The sequence below is a fragment of the Stenella coeruleoalba genome (assembly GCF_951394435.1).
Source record: "Stenella coeruleoalba genome assembly, chromosome: 6".
Taxonomy (NCBI): domain Eukaryota; kingdom Metazoa; phylum Chordata; class Mammalia; order Artiodactyla; family Delphinidae; genus Stenella; species Stenella coeruleoalba.
This window is the reverse complement of record NC_137151.1, coordinates 42114921-42139613: the sequence shown is the minus strand read 5'-3', so window position 1 is coordinate 42139613 and position 24693 is coordinate 42114921. Positions and strand designations below refer to the sequence as shown.

The window sequence follows — 24693 nt, the reverse complement described above, 5'->3', positions numbered from 1 at the left end:
GAACTGAGTATGCTGTTTTCTCCAGATTGGTGTTGAATATGGTGTCTTCTCCACAGGCCAAGTTTTGTCTTGGCAAATCGTTGGTGTTTTCAGGTGAATTCCAAAATGTCAGTTAAGAAGACACAAAAAAGAGGGCTCTAGAGAGGAGATGTAAATTATTGGCTAGGTATGTTGCAAGATGGCTTGCTAAGTATGTACTTAACAAACAGACTAGGAAAATGGTTTTATGTGCCACTTTCCTTCTTTCCCAGTAAAGTTCCTTTACTTAGAAGGCCTGGGGAGTGTGAGGCTCTGATTAAGCAAATGCTCTGGTAAAAAACACTTACATTATATTGTCATATGTGGATTAGCAGGACTAAAACAACACAATTAGTATTAAAATTACAATGGACACTGCATTATCGTCCTTCGATAATTCACACGGAAGTTTTGAATCGTGAAGGAACTTCAGTTGTCTCTGTGCTGGAGTGTGGTTACTAGAGAAGTGGGTGGTCATTAGGGATTTCAGACTGGTGAAATGACAGCTAATTGAAATTTGTTTGGATCCTTTCTGAGTGGAAGGTATTTATAATAAGTTATACTAGTTGATGATGCTCTTCAGGTTTTTATCATGCTGATGATTCCGAATGATCTGTTTACTTTCTACGGTGTTTCCCTTTGCTGGTTAGTGAATTTACTGTGCTAGTCCCCAGTTTGGTGTTTAGCTCTATCCTGCCTCTTCAGGCTCTGAACTCTCTCGGTGAATGTATCCACTCTCATGGTTTGGAATATTTACTCTAAAAAAACCTGATTCCCAAATCTACATTTCCTCCTTTAATATCATACCTTTACTTACCCACTTGCTAAAATGACTTGCTAGTCCCCCCTGCTGCTCTACCCTGTGCTGGTTACATGGGGCACTAAAGGAAGAAATGATTTCTGCCCTCAAGGAGTTAAAATTAACAACTACCTATATGGAAGGATTAATTAAGATTTTTTATCAGGCTGAGTAGAGCTGTCTACAGTTGCAATAGGAGCTTTGAGGGGCTTCATCTCTTTGGTGCTTTACAGTATATAACAGGAATTTTATTCACCTGTAACTCTGGATTAAGTCCTTTGAGGTATCAGTATCGTAATCTCCTCTAACACAGAAGAGGAAACTGAGGAAGCTGTTTTATCCAAGGTGACAGGGGTAAGGAGTCAGTGACTCAGGATCCAAACTCAGGTTTTCTGACTCTGAATCCAGTGCTATCTCCACTCTCACTTGGATTCAGCACAAGATCAGGTGTCTGGACTGGACTCTGCTTGAATTTCCAATTGTGTCAATCTCTAATAACAGTGTGTAGTCTTGGCTTTTACTTTCTTTATCTCCTTCGATTCAGGGTGTGCACAAACACACACACAAACACACACTACAAGGTAGATAAAGTTAAGCATTATTCCCATGCTAAAGACATTAAAGCAGCAGCTGAGAAGTGAAGCAACAGGCCTAAAGTTATTTGGGAAACTTATACCCAAGCAGGGGGCTGGAATCCAGTTCTTTAGATTCCTTCAACCTATCAGAGGCAAATGCATGAAGAACTTTCCACCCACAAATAACTCTTTCTAATTAGATTGGTAACTGGATAAGTTAGTTTTCCAGCTGGTTTTCTTGTTCTCCTAGAATGTATTCTCAACACAGTGATTCTTTTAAAACTGAAATCAGTTCATGTCAGTCCTGCTCCAAAATCTACAACTGGCTCCCCCTTTCTTTTAACTAAGAGCAAAGACCAGGTCCTTAATTTTTTTTATTTTTAACATCTTTATTGGAGTATAATTGCTTTACAATGTTCTGTTAGTTTCTGCTGTATAACAAAGTGAATCAGCTGTATGTATACATATGTCCCCATATCTCCTCCCTCTTGCGTCTCCCTCCCTCCCACTCTCCCTATCCCACCCCTCTAGGTGGTCACAAAGCACCAAGCTGATCTCCCTGTGTCATGCGGCTTCTTCCCACTAGCTATCTGTTTTACATTTGGTAGTGTATATATGTCCATGCCACTCTCTCACTTCGTCCCAGCTTACCCTTCCCTCTCTCCATGTCCTTAAGTCCATTCTGTACGTCTGGGTCTTTATTCCTGTCCTGCCCCTAGGTTCTTCAGAACCATTTTTTTTTTTACATTCCATATATATGTGTTAGCATGTGGTATTTGTTTTTCTCTTTCTGACTTACTTCACTCTGTATGTCAGACTCTAGGTCCATCCACCTCACTACAAATAACTCAATTTCATTTCTTTTTATGGCTGAGTAATATTTTATTGTATATATGTGCCACATCTTTATCCATTCATCTGTCGATGGACACTTAGGTTGCTTCCATGTACTGGCTATTGTAAATAGTGCTGCAGTGAACATTGTAGTACATGACTCTTTTTGAATTATGGTTTTCTCAGGGTATATGCCCAGTAGTGGGATTGCTGGGTCATATGGTAGTTCTATTTTTGGTTTTTTAAGGAACCTCCATACTGTTCTCCATAGTGGCTGTATCAATTTACATTCCCACCAACAGTGCAAGAGGGTTCCCTTTTCTCCACACCCTCTCCAGGATTTATTGTTTCTAGATTTATTGATGATGGCCATTCTGACCAGAGTGAGATGATATCTCATTGTAGTTTTGATGTGCATTTCTCTAATGATTAATGATGTTGAGCACTCTTTCATGTGTTTGTTGGCAATCTGTATACCTTCTTTGGAGAAATGTCTATTTAGGTCTTCTGCCCATTTTTGGATTGGGCTGTTTGTTTTTTTGATATTGAGCTGCATGAACTGTTTGTATATTTTGGAGATTAATCCTTTGTCAGTTGCTTCGTCTGCAAATATTTTCTCCCATTCTGAGGGTTGTCTTTTCGCCTTGTTTATGGTTTTCTTTGCTGTGCAAAAGCTTCTAAGTTTCATTAGGTCCCATTTGTTTATTTCTGTTTTTATTTCCATTTCTCTAGGAGGTGGGTCATAAAGGATTTTGCTGTGATTTATGTCATCGAGTGTTCTGTCTCTGTTTTCCTCTAAGAATTTGACAGTGTCTAGACCAGGTCCTTATAATGGTCTTGGAAGGCCCTGTGTGATGTGGCCTTGTCAACTAGGTGACTCCTCTCCCCACCCTCCCTCTGCTCAAGCCACACCGGCCTCCTTGCTTTGCTGTAGCTTGAAGACACCAAGATGCTGGATGTTCTCTACACATCTCTGGAATGCTTTGACTCCAGGCAAATCCGCCTCACTAACTCCCTCCCCTCCCTCAAGTCTCTTCTCAAATATCCCCTTTGTAATGAGTTCTTCCCCAATGACTGCAAACCACCGGACTCAGGACCCTGGCAGCACCCTTGACCCTCCTCACTCTGCCCCATTTTTACTAGTTCCTTAGCAGCCATTATCTTCTAATATGCCATAGCATTTCCTTGCTTATTATGTTTATTTGTTTGATTTATTTATATTATGTGTGTTATGTTTATTATGTAAACTCTGTGAGGGCAAAGGTGACTTCTGTAAAGTTGATCCTAAGCTCCTAGAACAGTGCCTGTCACATCCTTGGTTCTTAAAGTCCATCAATAACCCAGTTTCTATAAGTGACATCTCCACTCTTCTTTGTCTACAAATTGGACATCCTGGCACTGTCTCAAACTCTTTCCAGTCATTTATCCATCATATCAAACCTATCAGCAAATACTATTGACTCACTGCAAAGTTTCTCTAGAAATTCCCCTCTTCCCACTGAGCTCCTCAGCCACCACAGGACTAAACTGCTCCTTAGCCTTTCTCCAAGCCTCCCTCCCCAGATCCATTTCACATTTGATCCTTCAATGAATTGAGATACTTAAAACAGAAACCAAAGCAAAACTTCTATTCTTCAACTGCTCCATAACCTGCCTTGGGCCCCTATTATCTAAGACTTCAGATTCCGACTTTCCTGCCAGGCCCTACCCATGACCTGGTCTCTCCCTGCACTCAGGTCCCTCCTCCTCCTTTGCTCCCTGTCACATCCTGGCTTCCTTTGGCTTTTCTCAAGTGGAAAAGTGCCAAATCCTACTTGTGTTTCAAAGCCTAACTTCAGGTCCACTTTTCATTGCAGACTTAACTATTTTACTCTACTTCTTCCCATACATGCTGTTTAACAGTTAATTATTTCTACTCTTTCTCCTAAGTGCTTTGTTCCCTTTTAGATAAGTATCTCTGCAATGGCAGAACTTTATACTTCTTATATCTTCCCAACCCTCCCCAGTGTGGTATGGAACACAAAATAGGCACTCCATAGCTACTGCTGATTCACTGATTGATACTTATATTCTTCTGTTTCTTGTGTGTGTGTGTGTGTGTGTGTGTGTGTGTGTGTGTGTGTGTGTGTATGCTTTACTGTGTTGGCTTTAGATAGCTGAACATTTCAAATGATATATTCTGAATGATGGCAAGTAATAAGATTTTTGTAGCTATACTGATGAGCTACATATTAGGATAAATGTATATCTAAACTCCAGCCTTATCTAGTTTAAAGCATGTTTACAGCATGTCTAAATGTGGGAACCCATACTGCTTTCACCAGGGATTAATTGGGTCTTGCTTTTAAGCATGTGTGTGTTTTTGTGTGTGTGTGTTTCCATACATCTAAAGTGAATTCTATCATTAAGAAGTCACAAAATATGTAGATATTAGTATAAAAAGCACTTGGGAAATAACTAAAGAATATAATCAATAATCCACCCAACAATTAAGTCTTTAATAGTGCATGCAGACTTTAGCATGGAAGCCTCCACAGCACACAGCAATAAACTAAGTTTGCATAATATAAGCTTAAAATGGCCCATTCTTTGATGTTTTTCAGCAACTCTGATTTTATTTTACAAGGCTCTGCAGGAAGATTATTACTCCCTTCACTGTCCATTGGTCAAGCTTTGAGGGTCTGCATTCTGCCATCTTGTCTTCTCTTGACTCACCTTGAAAGACAGACAGTTTTCGTTCTTGGGAGGTCATCTTAGACCACTGCTGGCTGGTGTGTCTCTGCTACAGCACCAACCAGTGAGTGGAAAATGCTACACTGTTCAGAGTGGGCATCTCATTCATGAAACATGTTCAGGGGCCAAATTCTGTGCCTCTCCCCATCCTCTAATGGCAGAAGCCATTTTAGGAGTGAGTTTTACGAGTGGATTGGATTCGTTACTATTTTGAACTCTCCAAGTTTCTGCTTCCTTTAGTTCCTAGGACAAATGAAAGTGAGCCTGATTATTCTGGGTGCTAAGTCTCATTTTAAAGTCCTCTTTCTCTTTGTCCAGCCTCTGCCCTCTTCCCTGCAAGAAATGACTTCTAAAAGTTTGGTTCCCGGACAGCAGCACCTGGGAGCTTGTTCTCGATGCAAAATCTCAGACCCCATTCCAGACCTCTTGAATCAGAATCTACATTTTTAACAGGATCTCTAGGTGATTTAATTGATAAGCACCTTAAAGTTTGAGAAATCCTGAGCTAGAACTTTCTGCAACGGTTAGGCAGCCATCGTGTTGACCACAAGACTAGCAGGTGGTGGAGCTCTCACAGTTCCCATCGTCCACCACTGGACCCCCCTGGATATCCTCCACCATTTAAATCCCCCTCCACTCTACCTCTTCAAAGCTTGTTTCCTGAGAAGGCTGAACTGGTCACACAGCACGAGGCACAGGCACACCTGCACAGATAGAGGGCACTCTTTCTTCCAGCCAGTAAGTTGATACCATTAAGCCCTTCTGATGGAGCCTAGGTTGTGAGAGGTGAGGCGTTTTGGATGGGCCCCAGGATGACAGCTTTTACCATTTGTGGTCACTGATGTTCCCGTGGTGCTTTTTGTGAGAGAAGGGGTTGTTAACCTCGGTGTATCCTGGCTGACTTCCAATCTGCATAATTGCATTCAGCCTACCTAAGTCTGCTCTGTAGTTTCAATTAAGTAAAGTATTGTTCACTTCTTGTACTAAACTGCTGTGTTGTGTGGCTACAGACTGCTAATTAGCTGGTTTTTTTCAGGTGACTGCATTCGTGACGAACAAAACGTCTCTCTCTGGCTATCTCCCTCCCCAGTCCCGCTATCTCCGCGACCACCAGCCCACACAACCTCATGCCTGTTTTCTTCTATATCACCATTTCTTGGATAAAAGTGCTTTGGGATCAGAAATTACTAGAATGTGACAGTGAACCTTTCTTTACTTTCTCTATGTAGCCAACTGCTTCTTAGCCTACCTAGCCTATTGTAGGGTGTTGGAGGGGAAACTCAAGCACAGAATGGCAAGAATGTGATGAGGGGTGGATAAAACAGGCCTTCCTCTGCCAAGATGAAAGGTAAATGCCTGTGATTGCCAGGGAAGTATGAATTACTTTAAGAGCCTGGCACCCTAGGAATTGGTTATTCTCAGTGTGATATGAATGGAGAGTGAGGTCAAAGAGAATGGGGCGTGCATTTTATTTCTCTTTTCCCACTAGTTAGAAAAATACAGCTGGACATGTAAACCAGCCATAAAATACCTCACTATCTCTGTGGGGGATGTTTGACCCTAAACAGGAAATGTGGCCCCGGGAGAGTGAACGGAGTCCCTTTCTGATGAATCAAAGGTCAGTACCAAGGGAGCACTTGCAGCTCTGGAATGGCAGCCGGAAATGAAAGGAAGTGGAAAAAAGGTGGGTGAGCAGGGAGGGGACAGAGTTGTGCTCTAATCGAAGAGGAGATGCATTTGAGGGTGGAATTTTTCTGGGATGTAAAATGATTGCTCAAAAAGTGTTCAAATGGGAAAAAGAACCCAGATTTAGGTAAAGTATCACACTTTGCATGTGTAAAGTATCACACTCTGCATGTCTTTTCACTATGTGAGGACATTTATCCTGTTTTGATGTCTAAGCTCAGAGACACAAATTAATTAGATAAAAATTCCTTTAGGGCAGGAGTAATTTCTTTTACCTTTTCATAGACCAAACACTACTCGCTAAATGAATTCATGAATGAATGAATGAGTGAACTCACTGACAAAGGGAAAAATATTTATTAAGAGGTATATGTTGACTGGGAGTTCACGGAGGGTAGGAAAGAAAATGCTTTTAGCTCTCCGGGTGCCAGCGCCCATGTCTTGCCTACTCCTCGCTATGGCCCTGCCCCGAAGTGTTCTACTTGTCTCTCAGAAAGTGGGAAAGAAAAGAAGATCAGGGGCTTCCTGAATCTCATCAATGGACTCACCAAACGCCTATAACAGATAGGCTGGTTTGCATATCCCTGCGAGGAGAGGAGGGGCAGGGCTAGAACCACAAAGTTGGGAGTGAAAGTCAGACTAAGGGAAGTGAACATTCCCAGATAAGGGCAGAGAGATTGATAACATAACTGAATGCAGTTCCCAGATGCTAGGAACTGATTGTTTTCCTGGTAAAATTATCCTTATTTCCAGCTCAGCGTCTATCACGTGAGAGGCACTTGATCTGTTATTTGTATAAAGAATAAATGGGGAGATGGATGACGTATTTGGCAATGCTTTGAAGGTGAAAAGAGTTCTCAGAGTGAGGGGCAGGAGGAAGAATTTGAGGAGGAGGGTGATATTGGGAGAAAAGGCAGAAAATAGAAAGGGGAAAATGTCAGCGAAAAGAGTCTGACAAAAGAATGTATGACACAGAGGAGAAGAAATTACTAGAAGTGAGGAAAAGTAATCTCTGTACAAAGGGCAATATTTAGTATAAAGCTTCTAAGTTCTGAATGTATTTCCAACTTCCTTTGTACACATTAACCTGAGGAAAAATTATAGACCAGAAAATGTCACTGAGGCAGAGATTAAAAAAACTTTAAAAAGCCTAATCTTCAATTCAAGCTCTACTGTTTTGTAGATGATTTCAAAGATTTTCCCAATGTCCTGATCCAAACAGCCCCTAAATTCATTTCCTTGTCCCCCAGAGGCTCTCATTCCAGGTAAGCCTGTGGTTTTAGCTGCGGACCTCTTCAGAGTCAACTGTGGGTTGAGTCTGCCACTGGCCACAGACTAATTATTACTTATGGTTGAGATTTCCTTCTGTCCATTACTGAAGCCCAGTCTTTTCTCAGCACAGCCAATACAGTTTTGGGATCTGAAATCTCATATACAATCTGCACTTTTTCCTGCATGAGGCAAAACCCTCCAGCAACGTGGAAATGTGCAGCTACCCCATGCGAACTATTCCTGGATGTCACCCTGCAGCTCTAATTTCTTCTTTCTCCTCTGCGTTTTGGGTGCTGCAGCCGGACCTGTCAGCACCTTGTCACGGCTTCCTCGTGCGTGGGCTACCATCGGATTCTGTGTTCTTAACAATTATCCGTAAAAAACCCCACAGAATCCTTCACAAGTAGAACAATTTATTTACATTAACAGATAAAAGAGAAAAAAAAAGAAAGCTACTTTAAAAATTTTGGTGTCCTGAAGCAGGAGCTATTTGTAAATGCTGCCGTGTGGCCTCCTCTTTTCCAGTCCTGAGATGCTCTTTTGTTCATGGTGTGACGAGGATGCAGGGAGCCAATTTGATTTAACTAAATAATACACAAATGCCAGGAATACTTTCATATCTCGTGTACAGACCAGAATAAATTACTCTGATGGAATGTTTTGTTTTCTTTTCAGGGAACAACCCCGCAGATTACAAGGAGCTAGGCTGACAAGGAGTGGCTAAGAAACACTATTAAATGTCACCTATTTTAATGTAGGGCTAAATGACGGAGGATTTCACTCGGGTTCAAAAGACAGAGGCCTGGAGAGGAAGTTGACAGGCAGACAGCAGTGAGAAATTAGCCTTGTCCTGGAATTCTTATGGGTAGTGGGGAGAAAAATAAGTCCAACAAGAAATGAAAATAAGGGAACTAGTTCTCAGAATTAAAGGTGAACCGAAAGGAACTGGCAGCTGTCTGGACATGCCAGCCAGAGGGGCCACGGTATCTGATACACGTGACAGACCAAGAGACAACTGCAAAGCTCCCCAAACAACTCGCCTGAAGGGCTTGCCAGGAAGCCAGATGCTGCTTCTGGAAGAATATCTTCCGTGGTTGGGCATCTGGGTTCAGTGCTTTCCATTTGAGGAGGAGAAAGAAGGTGGTAAAAGACAGCACCATCACTGCCTTTTAAAAAAATGTGTTTTTTCTACACACACACACACACACACACACACACACACACAAGCATTAATAAATATGGTCATGGAACTTGGTTTTAAAAAGGACCCCCCAAAATAAAACTTTTCCCAGTACTTTTTAGGTAGAAAGCAAGCTGTTAGAGGGAGAGAGAGAGACAGAGAGACAGAGATAGAAGGACAGACACCAAGAAACCCCTTATTTAAATATGTCACTATACTAATTAGGTTATTTTATTTAAAAGATTGGGATTATAGCTGATGTTCAATTTAAAAAGTTATTCAAGTGATGGGCCTGTGCCTCTATCACAGTTGGCCTCTCATTCTCCCTCTTTCTTCCCTGGAAACAATCGAGTATTGGTGTTGGCAAGGAAGCAGAGTGTGGTCTAGTGGACTGGAAATCAGGTGACCTGAGGTCTGGTTGATTTTTTTCCCCCTTCCACTTTGAAGTTATGTGTCTCTGCTCCATAAAACAGGAGAACCAAATTACTTTATACACTTTTTTTTTTTTTTTTTTTGCCTCTCACTGTTGTGGCCTCTCCCATTGCGGAGCACAGGCTCCGGACGCGCAGGCTCAGCGGCCATGGCTCATGGGCCCAGCCGCTCCGCAGCATGCGGGATCTTCCTGGACCGGGGCACGAACCCGCGTCCCCTGCATCGGCAGGCGGACTCGCAACCACTGCGCCACCAGGGAAGCCCTCTTTATACACTTAATAGCACAGGTCAAGTTTTTGTAATCGTAATTTTTTTCCTTGACCTGATGCTAAATAATTCAAGGTAGTAGGAAGTCAATATTGGATCTGGAACAAAAGATGGACAGGGAGGTTGGCTGATATGATAGGAGACAGGAGTGATAGAGATTCTTTAATTTAGTAGTAAGAGTACTCACAGAAGGTATAGAACTAAGTTTTGAAATTCCAAGATCTCTTACAAATACAAGATGATCAAGAAATCAGAAGAAATGGCAATCCCACCCTGGGCTGCACTAATTGATCTAAAGGGCTCCAACACTGGTCTGTGGTCACAGATTCCCTGACCAAGACTCACTCAGCAAGGTCAGCTTCCCTTAGCTCCCATTCATCATTATACTCCAGGCCTCCTAACTTGCAGTCTTAGTGATAATATTGCCTCTTTTACAATTAAAACTGCTCTTCTCTTCATCACGATGAAAAGATAAATAGCAGGTGAGGAGAGAGAAACTTGAGAAAAACAATTTACTTAACAATAACCTCAAAATGGAATATTCCCTAGTGCTAGTCTGAAGTATATCAAGTTTCCAAGATTACAAGCTTAAGAAGTTGATCTTAATTGGAACCACCAATGGCTATTAGATGTTCATCTTCTCTTCAATGAGTTCATGGGATTCCATTTGTTCAGCAAAGACCATTGAGTATCTATAACATGTGGAACACTGTATTAGGCTCTGGGGATATAGCAAGAATCAAAATGATACAAATTCCTGCCCTCCTGGAGCCCAAGCACTAACGGTAGAAGGGACCAGGTCATAATTTCCAACTTTATCAATGTTTCCAGGACCTGACTATACTAAAGAACAAATTTTCTTTCTTCTGGATTACTATATATTCATTCCTATGGCTTTTCAGAAGCCAAAGGATGAATGTTAGAATAGGACATCACATCACTAGAAATTCTGCCCAATGTCCCATTACCATAAGAATTTTCTAGGTCTTGTGGAAGCAATAGTTTTAACCACAAAATATAATACCTCTGGTCTCACCACGTTTTCTATTACCAGGCATGCTAGTCTCAGACCCCTTTCCCAGTATCCCTTTCTCTGGCCACTTCTTCAATGGGGACACTCTCAGGAGTCTGTCCTCAACTCTCTTCTTTTTTTTTTTTTGCGGTACGCGGGCCTCTCACTGTTGTGGCCCCTCCCGTTGCGGAGCACAGGCTCCGGACGCGCAGGCTCAGCGGCCATGGCTCACGGGCCTAGCTGCTCCGCGGCATGTGGTGTCTTCCCGGACCGGGGCACGAACCTGCGTCCCCTGCATCGGCAGGCAGACTCTCAACCACTGTGCCACCAGGGAAGCCCTCAACTCTCTTCTAGGTTCACACCTTCCCTTGGGTTTATTCATGACCTCACCTCAAGGCCATCTTTAAACTGATGACTCCCAAATTCATACCTAGATTCCAATCAACTTTCCTGCATTCCCAACATATGTTTCTTATTCTCTAATGGAATATGAGCAATGACCAAATCACATCATGTCCAGAAAATTTCAACTTCTTTTATGTCTCCAATTTTCTCCTTTTGCTCTGTTTGAGTTAAGGGTATCACCATTCAGCTAGTTCAAAACCTGGGTGCCATCTTGGAACCTTCCTTCCTCTTAACCTCTTACATGCACTCAGTGAGCGTGTTCTATTGAATCGACCTTCTCCATGCCTCTTGTATCCATTCCTTTCCCCCACCCCACACTCCCTTACTATGGGATCTCTGACTTAGACATTATACCAGCCTCTTAACTGGTTCCACTACCTCTAGCGTTGCCCTCCTTATAAACACAAATCACATCACCTCATCTGCCTGCTTCAGACCTTTCAGTGATTTACCTAACATCCACAGAATGAATTTCAAACTCCTTAAGCAAAGCATATGATGTTCATCACAATTTAGCTCTAGTTTACTACATTCTGGGCTTATGTCCTGTCACCTCTTTCATGTTTCCTAATTCATCATTCCAGAGGAGTCAGCATGTCTTTACCACACTGTGGTTCTCCTTCTTCCTGCCTCTTTATACACAGTCTTCCCTCTGCCTGTAGCAGGCCTTTGTCTGCCAAACTGACCTCCTTAAAGATAGCCATGTCTTCTCCTCTGGGAGGCATTCTTTGGTTTCTCTAGGCTAAATTTCAGCTCCTGCTTGGTGCTCTCATACTGTCTTGTGATATCTCACCACATTTATTATAATTGTTTATTAATTTATCTACCCTGGGAAACTATAGGATAAGGGAGGGTAGGAATCTTTTTTATGCCTCTGGTATCTGGGTGAAAGGTCAGTAAACTGTTTCTGTAAAGGGCTGGATAATAAATATTTTTGTGCAACTTGTTACAGCTATTTAATTCTTGCCACTGTAGCATGAAAGCAGCCATTGGCAATACATAAACATATAGGTGTGCGTGTCTGTTTCCCAATAAAACTTTGTTGATAAAAGTAGGCAGCAGGCTGGATGTGGCCCATGGCCATAGGTTGCCAACCTCTGATCTGGTCCAGTGCCTGGAGTACAGTAGGCACTCATTTAAGACTTCCTAAAGGAATGGGTGGATAGGACTTCACAGTTAACAAATATTTTCTCAAGTGTGAATTTATTTGACCCATTTCACATATAAGCAAAAGGGAGGGTTAGAGACATTAAAGCTTTTCCTAATGTTGTACAGTTTCTAAGGGCTGAGGTTGGGACTTGAGCCTATGTCTTCTGATTCCAAATCCTTGGTTCTTTCCATTAGGTGAAAGGCCAAGATTCACAGTGGAGAAGGGTGAGGCAAATTAAAAAATTTACCTCTTATGAGGGAAATACCCCCATAAGGTGAGCCACCGCTAACAATAGAGAAGACAGTGATAAATGGTCAGTAGCCATTTTAAGTTTTGTTTTGTTTTTTATTATTCAGTGGTTAACTGTTAACATTCAAATGTTAAATCAAAAGATCTAAAGTAATTTCACTCCCATCTTAAAAACCTTATCTCCCAAAGCCTTCCTCTAGAACAAGGATCCACCACTGGAAGGATCATTGAACTTAGTCCCCAGCTCACAAACCTTATAAATCCCATGCCAAGATGTCTCCTAAGTAGATGACATTTTAATGATTACTACAGGGAGTTGGGAACTATTGCTTCATCCTCACTATCAGAGTAATTAATTTTCTTAACTACAGGCCAAATTCTGCCACGGGAGTCCAGTTGAGAAATTTCAGGCCCATAGGAAGTACATTAGCTCTTCAAAGTGATTAGGGTGCCATTTCAAATACACAAGCAAAGGAGCTATTAGGCTTCTGGCTTATTTCAAACAACTTGCAGCCCCTGTTTCTCAGGGAAAAAAAAAAAGAAAAAGAAAGAGAAAAAGGGAAAATAACAATTTGCTAAGGTTCTTTATTTTCCAGTAAAAACACCCATGGCCTGCAAGTCATTGGATATCAGGTATTGTGGCTGGGTGAGAGACCAAAGTGTACAGAAAAAGGGTGGAATGCCAGAAGGCAGCACAGAAAAACACAGCCTGCTCCAAAGCACCCCAGAGCTGAGCCTTCAGAGGCCTGACGGGAGGCAGAGCCTCACCAGCCATTGCTCTTGACCAGAGAGAAGGGTGCGGGCTCATGGGCTTTCCAGTCCCTCTCTGGCCATGTCTCACCCCCCTCCCCACAAAATATCAGAAACGCTCACAATGCCATTTTAAAGACAGAGCGGATGAATTATTTCCTCACCATTGTTTCCTCATACAACCCCTATATTTCTAAGTCATCATCATTTGAGTTGCCTCTGACATGCTTTTGTAGAGTATTTATTTAACATCCATGAAGACCACAGAGAAGCTTTAAATATCGGTTTACTCTCACAAAATAGCCACAGCTCAACAGTTTCGCCTTTCAATGAGGCATTCAACTGGCATGCTTCCATGAGACTTGTCTATTCACCTTGGAATTCTATGAACAGCTGGACGATTTTCTTAGCGTCAGTGCTCTCCTTTCAGCTTATTTTACAAAGTGCAAGTCTCCTATACGAATGTTTATTTGCATCTAAACTCTGCAGCAAATATATTCTTCCAAGGCTATTTTTGAAAATCAACGAACGACATTATTTTATGTCACCTCTAAAAGCCACCCATCTCTAAGACATTTTGACTTTCTCTGGACAATATATACCTATGTGGGAATTGAATGTTCTTTTATATCCTCCCCCCACCCACCATCAAACATTTGAGATTGTTTTGGCTTCCAAAACGCATGCCACAAAGTAAATCTGGATAACAAGTTCAATTTAGCTGGGGGAAAAATATTTTTGTATTTATCTTCTAAGTTTTCTGTAATTCTCATGTATTACTTTTATCCCGGAAATAAAAATGTGAGAAAAGACTTCAGCAATAGCTAGGACAGCTTACTTATAGGAACGGCAACAGGAATTCTAGAACTTGAAAAGGTCAGTGTCCATTCTAGGTGGATATGTAGCTGATAAAATTCTAGGAGTGTTTACACTGGGGATTTGAGGCATAGGGTAAGGCCCTACCAGCTCCAAATTATCTCACTTACCAGGCTTCCACGTGGCCAGTGAGCTGTTCTGCCTGGTAGGAAATTCTCACTGTGAGAACCATTCTGATAAGTTAGACAACAAGAAGAGAACCGTCCCTAGGAAACTGCTGTGATGGGAGGCTCTGGGCAGGAAGCAGAGGAGGACCTGTGTCCTTCTCCAGTGTTCCCACGCCTGCCTAGAAGTCAAGCGGACCAGACTTTCTTATCAGCAAGCTACAACTCTGAAGGTGAAAATAGTTGGATTTGAGAACACGGGACAAGATTCAGATCAGGTTGATGGAGAGCTGGCGACAGTACAGAATTGGGCAGGGGAATTCACACAGGGACTGGGCAACACATGGAGGCGTCACGTGGTTTGTCAAACATGTGAAAACAGCCTCACTGGGACTAGGGGAAACTGGCTGAGTCAGGCCAGTATAGAAACTCAGGTTTTGGCAAAAGATTCTGTGGTGGGGTAAAGAATTTTCTGGAAGCCAGGAAATTTGGCAACCCAGCCTCTGCAATTCTTCCTATATTTATTTCATTAGAAATAATTTTATATTTCTCTCACTATAAAAATAATACATGCTGATGTCTGATGCTTAACTAGAACCAACTATGTGCTAGGTATTGTGCTAGACTCCTTAAAAGGATAATTCCTTTACTCCTCACCACAGAAATAGGTCCTATTGTGATCCCTGTTTTGCAGATGAGAAGAAGGAAGCTTAGAGCTAGGTCAGTTCTAAGTTACATGCCCAGTAAGTGGCAGGGCCAAGGCTCACATTCAATTCTGCTTAACTCCAAAGCCTGTTCTCTTTACCGGTTCTCTTAACCTCAATATCTCTTTCTATCCCATTGTTAGGAGAGAAAAAGAAACACACAAAGAAAAAAAAAAACTTTCGGGCTTCCCTGGTGGCGCGGTGGTTGAGAATCTGCCTACCAGTGCAGGGGACACGGGTTCGAGCCCTGTTCCGGGAAGATCCCACATGCCGCAGAGCAACTGGGCCCGTGAGCCACAATTACTGAGCCTGCGCTCCGCAGAGAACAAGAGAGGCAGCGGTAGTGAGAGGCCCGCGCACCGCGATGAAGAGTGGCCCCCGCTTGCCACAACTAGAGAAAGCCCTCGCACAGAAACGAAGACCCAACACAGCCATAAATAAATAAATTAATTAAAAAAAAAAAACTTTCATTGTTCAACAACTCTAAGAAATATTAACATCTCAGCAAATAGCTTTACAGTCTTTTCTAGATGCACAACTTTCCCACATATTTATACTCTCCTTAAATATATAAAATATTGTATCCCTGACTTTATTTAACTTAATACAAGCATTTCCCTAATTAAGAAAACAATTAGCTGTGAACCACATTTTATGAAGCCGATATGATGTACCATGTTCTATAAAACCTTCCCCTATCACTGAACACTTAGGTTGTTTCCAAGTTTCTACCAGTGAAAACAGTAAAATTTTATCTGCATAAAGTGGCCTCATCCCCCAGCATTACTTAGGATAGGGTCCTAGCAATTAAGATGATTGGCTCAAAAGGCATGAAGATTGGAAAGGTTTTCATTCTTGAGCTATATTACATATGTGGCTTCATACCATGCTGGTTGGAACATCCCCACCAGCAGATCTAGAGGGCTTGATTCAATTCACACCTGACAAAATGGGGTTTACTTTATTTCATTAGTCTTCTATACCCTCATCTTAATCTTCCTCTTTCCCCTGTCTGCATTTCAAAACAGAGAAAAAAGTGCACCCTTCTAAACACGATCTCCTTTTGCTTTTTAACTTGCTACCAGAGGAACTATTTTTACAATTACTCAGCACTGAAACCGCAGACTTATTCCCATGGCTGACCGGATAAGGGGGATAAAGAAATGAGAGAAATAAAAATTGTATGGAATTTTCCTTTGAAAAGTCTCAGGATTTGGACCATTGCTTTCCATTTTATGTTCATCACTCCAAACCAACTACAACTCCCATGTGGCCTCTTAGGTTTTTTTCCTCCTTCTATCTCGTTCACCCTGCACTCTATTGTCAGAATACTCTTTCATAAACACAGAGCACATCATGCAAATGTCCAGCAGATAAAGTCTCAATGGTCCTCTATTTCTTATATAACCTCTTTGCCTGGCTCTCAACGTCCAACCGCTACCCATCAGCAAGCAACCCTTATCTTTCTAGGTCTTCCTTCCCATTAACTTCATCTTCACTTTGCCTGCCTGCCTTTCCAAAGAAGCAGGCTGAAGGAACATGCATTCGACACTTATATTTTAACAGAGATAGAACTTGCCATTTATATGATGATTCAGAGCTGTCACAGGACCTTCCAGTGCTTATCACTGTAATGTCAATTGGTGAAAGTGCCTATTAATAAAGGTTTCTGGCTGATGGCATTTTGAGATGATAGTGTATTCTGAATTCCTGGTCTCAATCTATCACAGCAGAAGCACATACTTCACCTTGAGTTTGATCGAGAATGAGGACTCTGGACTCTGAGACTATTCAGTCTGTGCAGCTATTGTGTAATCTTATGCTTAATATAATCACAATCCTTTAAAAATTCTGGCTTTTGTGGACAGCACTTGCATCCACCTTCTAGCCCAACTGTGCTGTATTAAGCTTTCTCAGCTGGTAGTTGCTCTGCTTTCAAGGGAATGTTTAACTCAGAGCTTTGCAAAAATGGACTTCTATTCTGTTGGCTACAGAGTACAACGCAGGTCAAGTGGAATTTTTGGCACTTCATTACATTCCCTGACCCTTACTAAACAAACTTCAAAATATATATATATTTGCAGCAATTTGGAATAAACACTACATACAAGTGTTGATGGTAGATTTTCTGAAGAACTACCAAATGCATCAAGACTAAGGAAAACATTCTAATGATTCTTTCAAAGATGAATACATTTAAATTCTCGTTAAACAATCTTCTTATTTAGCCTTCTCAAGCTTTGATGACATGCCACGATTGGCTGTTTATCAAAAACTTAACAAGAAATGCTTAACAAGATATAATCATGTGCACACACTTCTGCATAATTAAACCCCGTTTATAAATCATTGCAGGGTGGAATATGGTCACACCACTCAAGAAAGGCGGGTGGCTAGCAAATAACACTTTTTTCTCCATCTGTAATGAAAAATCTTATCATGTGAATGCTGTGAAGGTGACATAATCATCTGATCTTAAATCTTAGTTAAAAACATCTATTTCCATCTCAACTGAAAGTTCTAACAAAATTAGGAAATTAATTTAGATATAAGAAACATGATCAGGCACTAATTGTTAATACTGGGATTGTTGGCATGAAGGTGGAAGATTCTCATCCTTTGAAGGTTTTTAATTGGATAGATTCTCATCTGTGTGTGTTTTTTTCAAAGTAGGATTTAGCTGATTCTCAGTTTCTTCATTTTATAGCTGTTCTTTCAGTTGGAAAAAAAAAAGGAATAATTGAGATTGAGTAATGGATATTTCTCTAGATCTCTGAGACTAGGTATTGCACAGCATTAAAGAGTACACTTTTCCATTTGTTTTACGACTTTGTCCAGTTAAAGTTACTGAGATAAGCACTCCAGTATTTACTTGTAACTTGAAACCCCGTTCATGGTGGGTCTGGATCCTAAGGGAAAAGAATTAACATTTGAGGAATGCTTACCTTGTGCCAGGCTTTTTATATGCATTATCTCATTTAATTCTCATAACCACAAGATACGGTTGATATTATTTAATCTGATTTTATGTGCTTGAGATCATGAAGGGAGTATAAAGTATAGAACAAGAATTTGACTCTAGCTTTCTCTCTTTATTTTTTTGAAGCCCAAGATCCTTTCACTTAACCACACTGGGTTTCCCACTGAAGCCAGTAATGTGGAGGTGACAAAAAGGGGCATTCTAACAATAAGGGATGTTCTGAACTTTGACATAGGTTCCTCTGTGGGAGTAAAATACGTAAGAAGCAAATACGATGAATTAGATTGAAACATGTTCAATCTAACGCAGTGCCCGGTGAAGTGAATTATGGACCATCCATACCATGGAGTACTATGCCATGAAATGGAAAGCTGTCCATGAGTTGCAAAACAGTAGAAGAACAATATGTGCAGAATGATATACTCTAATGCAATAAACAACCACACAGAGGTATGTATGTCCTTAGGAACAGGTCTGGAAGGGTAGATACAAAAATGTTAGTTGCTTCTGCTCAGCAGGCTAAGAGTGACTAGTAGGCAAATTTGACTTACATGCACGACAGTTGCTTAAATTTTGTGTGTGTGCAATTCTGCACATTACATTTACAATTAAAAATCATGTAGTGGATGAGTTGAATAAGCTGTAGGAATGACTCAACCTAAGGTATGGGTGATTAAAGAGATTTAATCTCACAAAAGCAAAACAGCCCAATCTATTTGAAACTCTGTCAGGCTTCAACATTACTATATGCATATGGTGAAAGCTACAACCTCATCACTTGTATTGCACTTTGCATTATCTGAAGAAGGTGTTAACAGAAGGCAAATGAGGAACAGTCATTTCAAACTTAACATGTCCAGAATGAAGTTCTCCAGTCGGCTCTTCCTATTCAGCCCGTTCCTCCTCCAGTTTTACCCATCTGTGCCGCACTACCATTTCTCCACTTGCCCAAACCCAAACCCTAACAGGCACACTCAATTTCTCCTTTCCCTTCCCCACTGCACCCCAACCATCAGCAAATACAATCTGATCCATCATCAAAATACCTCTTTAAGGCCTCCACTGAAGTCACCATTACTTCTTGCCTGGACTACTATGGTCTCCTCCGTATAGGTTTCCCTGCTTTCACTTTTGCAAATCATTCTCCACCTGTCAGCCAGGGTGATCTTGTATATCCCTCAATTTAGCACTCTTTATGGCTCTTCACTGTATTTAGAATGGAATTCCACTCTCTCACTGTGGCCCACGAGAACCTATGTGATCTTACACTGGTCCAACATCTATGACCTCAACTCCACCACCATGCCCCTTGTCCATTAGGCTCTAGCCCGCCTGGCCTGCTTTCTGCTTTGCAAATACATCAAGCTCTGTGCGGCCTCTGGGTCTTTACACTGTCTTTTTTTCTTCCAGAAACTCTTCTTTTAGCTGTTTACATGGATGGCACCTTATCAATGTGAATCAGTGTCTTACAGACGAAGGAATTGGATATCAGAGAGTTTAAGTAACTTATTTGTGGTCATCACTCTTGGTATGTGGTGAGGCTAGGTTTTGAACTCATGTCTGAATCATTTCAGGCTCTTGCCATTATACTAAATAACAAAGTAAACCCAGCCCATCCCAGGGCTCTGGCTACAGTTCTGACAATCAATCAGCAAACATCTACTTGTTGAAAAGCCAGAAAAAAGAAAGTATTTTAAAAGTTCCTTTTGTAGGTTCCCCTTCCTACCTCTAGTACATTCCCCAGCTTCTGCAGGAAGACGCGGATCAGCTGGAGAGGGAAATCTGAGATTGATGCATTCGGAAACTCTTGTATTAGAGATTTGAAATTAAATATTGCTCATTTAGGAAATGAGACTGTGACAGAACAACCAGAAACTTTGCAACTTACTTAGTTAGGTGTCCAAAGAGGACTTTCATGGTGTCACGATTTGGTGGAGGGAGTTTTTGTACAAGAGACTTTATAGTTTCAATTCTTGTGTTATTGTCTTGCTTTTCTGGAAAAAAAAAAAGAAATTAAAAAGGAAGGTTAGAAAAGAATGATATTTCTTAGGTGCATGAGGGAATTTTCTTAGGAGAATTCTGGACTAAGTCTGAGCAACTTAAAAGTTCTAATTAGCAGCCAAAGGGAATAGTTATACTTGAAATCAGGATCATGAAGTTTCTTTATTTTGACTCTGAATTAGATCATGGGAAAATGAAAGCAGCAACAGTGTGGCTCTGACACGATCTTCTTATTAAGATCAGGTACTACAACCGTTTTCATAAATGCTTTACTATTTTACAAGTTGTGGCAGGGTAAATAATGGCCTTCCAAAGATGTCTCTGTCCTAATCTCTGGAACCTGTGAATGTTACCTTCCATGGAAAAAGGGACTTGGCAAATGTGATTAAATTAGGGATTCTGAGATGGGGAGATTATTCTGGATTATCTGGGAGGCCCAATGTAATCACAAAGGTGGCTAAGAGGGAAGCAGGAGGGTCAGAGTCAGAGAGAGAGGGGATATGACAATGAAAACGAAAGGAGATTTGGCTATGTGATAAAGGACCATGGGCCAAGGAGTAAAGAGAGCCTCTAAAATCCAGAAAAGCTGAGGGAAGAGAGCCTCCAGAAGGGACACAGGCCTGCCAGCACCTTGATTTTTGCCCAGTGAAACTGACTTCACACTTCTGGTCTTCAGGAACGTAAGATAATAAATTCTTATGGTTTGAAGCCACTGAGTTTGTGACAATTTGTTACAGCAACAATATAAAACAAACACACAAGGACATATATTCTCATTCAATTACCAACATTCTATTATTTTGCTTGATTTTGTGGAGAAGTAAAGAACTTTTAAAATTAGTTCTATGCTATCTCTTCTCCCTAATACATTTTGCTTTTGCTGTAAAACAAAAAAGTGCAAATAAATTTGAAAGCATAATACTTATTCATATACATTTTGTTTCATTTTTTAATTTGTATTTTTTATTGATTTTTAATTTTTTGGTCATATACATTTTAAAACAATAGGAAGTTGTTCAAAACTACATACCATATTGGTTGTTTTCCTTCATTTTGTTTCTTTTTGCCTTTCTGGGCATGGGTGGCATAAGAAGAACTGAGTTACTTAGTACACTAGAGAATTTATCTTACCATAGTTTTAACCAGGGCCCAGAATTATAATTACTTCTCAAACTTAAACTCCTTAGATACACTGACTCAGGTGCCTTTCCTTTCTATACGTTAACTTCTAGCACAGAGCTCCTGATGATTCTAAAGAGGCCACTGCTGGAAAAGATGATAGATAAGAGAATAATATGTAAGGCACCCACCCACGCAATATCCATTCTCTTCTTCTTTAGCTAGACAATCCCGCTGTTGAAGGGATGGCCACATCCTTCATCCTAGCTTCCTTGCTTGGCAGCTGGAACGACCGTATGACAGAGTCCAGCCAATGAGAAGGCAAAGTGTTATGTGGGACTTCCGGGGAGGCTGTGTGCAGGAGGCTAATTTATCTTTGTGGTCCTTTGGCCTTTCTGCTCCTCAGAATGTAGATGGCATGGTTGTACCATGAGATGACCTTGAGAACTGAGGCTATGCAGAGTGGGACACACAGTATAAAGAGCTTCCCTGAATCTGTGGAGCAGTCAGCCCAGTCCTGCACTGTTGGTCTCTGAGTTTCTTTAACATAATAAGTCCTTGTGTACTGAAGCCTTTGAAGGTGGGTCTCTAAACCAAACGTACTTCCTAATACAGTGTGCTTCCAAAAGCCCAGTTCGTAATCACCTGTTATTAGGTATATAAACTTTATACAGTGGGGCAAGAAAGAGTTAGTGTATAAACTGGCAGGGTGTTTTGTTTTCCTTTTTTTAAATACACTTTTGCAAAAGAAACTTTTTATAAGGAATTACAGGAAAATATCCTGCAGAAGATAGTATTTGGCTAAAGTAGGGTGGGGGCAGTCTTCCTAGTAGAACTCTGCTTGGAAGCGTTTCTTCTTCTTCCTGAAACCACAGAGGTCTATAAATAATGCCTCCCACAGTCTGAGCTTTCAAAACTGCACTTACTCTTAGAAGAGTTCCGGAATAATATGGATTGGACAACTGCAAATGAAAGACAAAGGGGAGAGAAAAAGAGAGAGAAAAACAGAAAAGCCGGTTGCAACATCACAGCAGACAGCAGATCTAATCTTTCTGCCAAAGGGTAGAAAGCCACCTTGTAGCTTAATGATGGTAAGACAATGTGATGCTTCACAGGACCAGTTGGAGCCTATAGGATATGAGAAACTCAGAAAAAGAAGGAAAACAGAGTCAATAAAGATGAGAGTGAAATTGGTACAGTACATTCAGGACAGAGCACTTAGGGATACTTGGATACCTTGTATCTAGCCATCTGAAGCTAATGCAACACACCAATGATCATATACATAAACAGGTACATATACATACATTTATATATTTATGAGATGGGTATATTCTGCATAGTTTGGCATGATGCTAGTAGTTGAATTTACCTAAGGATCTGCTGAACTACTTGATTCAAGCAATTAAGATGAAATTAGGAGAGGTGAGGGAGAGGAGGGAAAGGAAGGAGAGGACACCTTTCTAATTTCACTGAAGTCTCTGGCCATGGTTATGATTAGGTCAATGTCAGAGTCTCCAAAAAAGGGATCTGTTGACATTGAGGACTATAGGAGTAGTGGCCATAATCTAAGCCTGACAGACAATAAATGGAGAGTGGTCTAAATGGCTATATCCAGCAAACCTCAGTTTTAGGGAAATATACTCCAGTCTGGGTAGGTTTAAGAAAGGCTGGCGTTGCTTAACCGGAAATACTTGAATGTGCAAGGTCACTGCCATGGTGCCTGGGCAGGAATTAAAACTTTAGTTTGTCTGTTTAACCACTAGGTAAAAGAATTATGACCTTCCCTAGACAAAGTCCCTGTTCTATGTTCCATTGCACTTAGGACATTCTATGTAGATAACATTCTGCATGATATTTTCATGGCTTGAATGCCGTTCAATTTTTCCTATTAAACTGAGAATTTTCCCATAAACTGAGGCAGCTCTTATACTGGTATATAGTGGGTTAAATGAATAAAGAAAGAATTAGTGAACAAAGGAAAGACATGAACACAGATTGGAACAGACAGACCTTGGTTTGAATTCTGTAACAGCTTTTTATTAGCTGTGTGGTCTTGGACAAGTTTCTTATTTTCTTTGAAAAATGTCTGAGGCCAATTTTATGGATTGAACAAGATAGTATGTAATGAACCTAACGATGACTAGTAAAAAGTAGGTACCCCGTAAGTGTTCACCCCCGCCCCCCCGCCACCTTTTTTGAGGCCCATGCTGGGTATGGTTCACCTTTTATCTTCAGCAATGAGCATACTACCTGGTTGCAGTCAGCGTTCAAAATGTACTTTCTAATACTTGAACTGAGTTGGTGCCAGTGGGTGACGGTACACTTGCTATGGTAGCCTGACATTTTACAACACACTAAATAACTTGTGGTGGGCAGAGAGACCGATGATCTGACTGATGAGCAGCTCAGTTCCATGCAAGAATTCTTATAAAAGTACATGGTGGTTCCCATATCTGCTTGTAAGAAACATCCTACACGAAGAATACTTTATAGAAACATTTTTCTCTCTTCCTCTGCTTTCACACATAATTGAGGAACTGGAATGAATGGTGGTATATACATATTTGTGGCTGGGTTACACTTAAGTAGTGGAGGGGGTACTGGACAATGGCTTAGAGAGGGCTGAAATATTATCAAGGAGGAGCAATTTATTGTTCTTACAACATAATCAGAACAAAATCTTTGAAAAGGTTATAGGAAAGCAGTGGTTTCCCCTTCAAATCAATACCATACCCACTCTTCCATAGCTTGTAAAATCAGGAAATAAACACTTCTAAGTAGAGGAACATCTAAAAATACAATTGGATACATTAAAATCAAAATGACACCTTTTCTGATCTGGTTTATTGATGTGTCATATTAGGAGGTGGAATCAGCATACATAATACAGCAGTGGTTAATGAGCTAAGATTCAGACACAGTTTACTACAGATGTGTCAACTGTCTTCAACTGATTCAGCGAGCATCTGAAAGACAGCATTTTCTATTAATATTTCTCCTTCAGCATATGGTTTCTCATTCTTGTGAAGTATTGAGAGTTCCGAGAAGACTTTGAGATATCTCTGACTCTTTTACATTATGTCTAAAAGGGGGGAAATGAACCTTTTCTGCATGGAGAATTAGAGAACCTCTTAGGTAAACTGTATACTAAGAGACTTACACAAAATCTTGCCAGTAATTAAAAAAAACCTCCATGATTCCTTCCTTTTTCACTCACATTTGCTCCTACCTTCATTCCCTTATAATTTATTTTTGTATCTACTCTATGTTCTCTAATACGTCTGTTTTAGTTCCCACCCAGATCCCAATAGCCTCTCCAATCTCTGAGCTGTGAACCCACATTGCATACAAAATCTTTCTGTAGTGCTTCATTCTTGCTACCCAATAGTAGCAAAAATGTCTATGTAAAAATATGCACAGTGTACATGTACATATTGAGATAGTAAACTGTTTTTTACTAATGCCTATTCCTCACTCACCTGGCCCCATATTCTCAAACTACCTTAAACTCTTTTGTAAATGAGCTTCTTCAAAAACAACTCCA

At 40.8% G+C, this 24693-nt stretch overlaps 1 protein-coding gene across 7 annotated transcripts in view; it reads right to left on the bottom strand.

Annotated features, from left to right (window-relative positions):
- ARHGAP15 (Rho GTPase activating protein 15) overlaps positions 1-24693 on the bottom strand; it is a 622596-nt gene that overhangs the window by 39859 nt on the left and 558044 nt on the right. For all 7 annotated transcript variants that reach the window (XM_079924573.1, XM_079924572.1, XM_079924570.1 and 4 more), the window contains one exon: positions 19915-20020. In XM_079924573.1, the coding sequence (XP_079780699.1) occupies positions 19915-20020 (106 nt within the window). The remainder of the gene's footprint in view (positions 1-19914; positions 20021-24693) is intronic.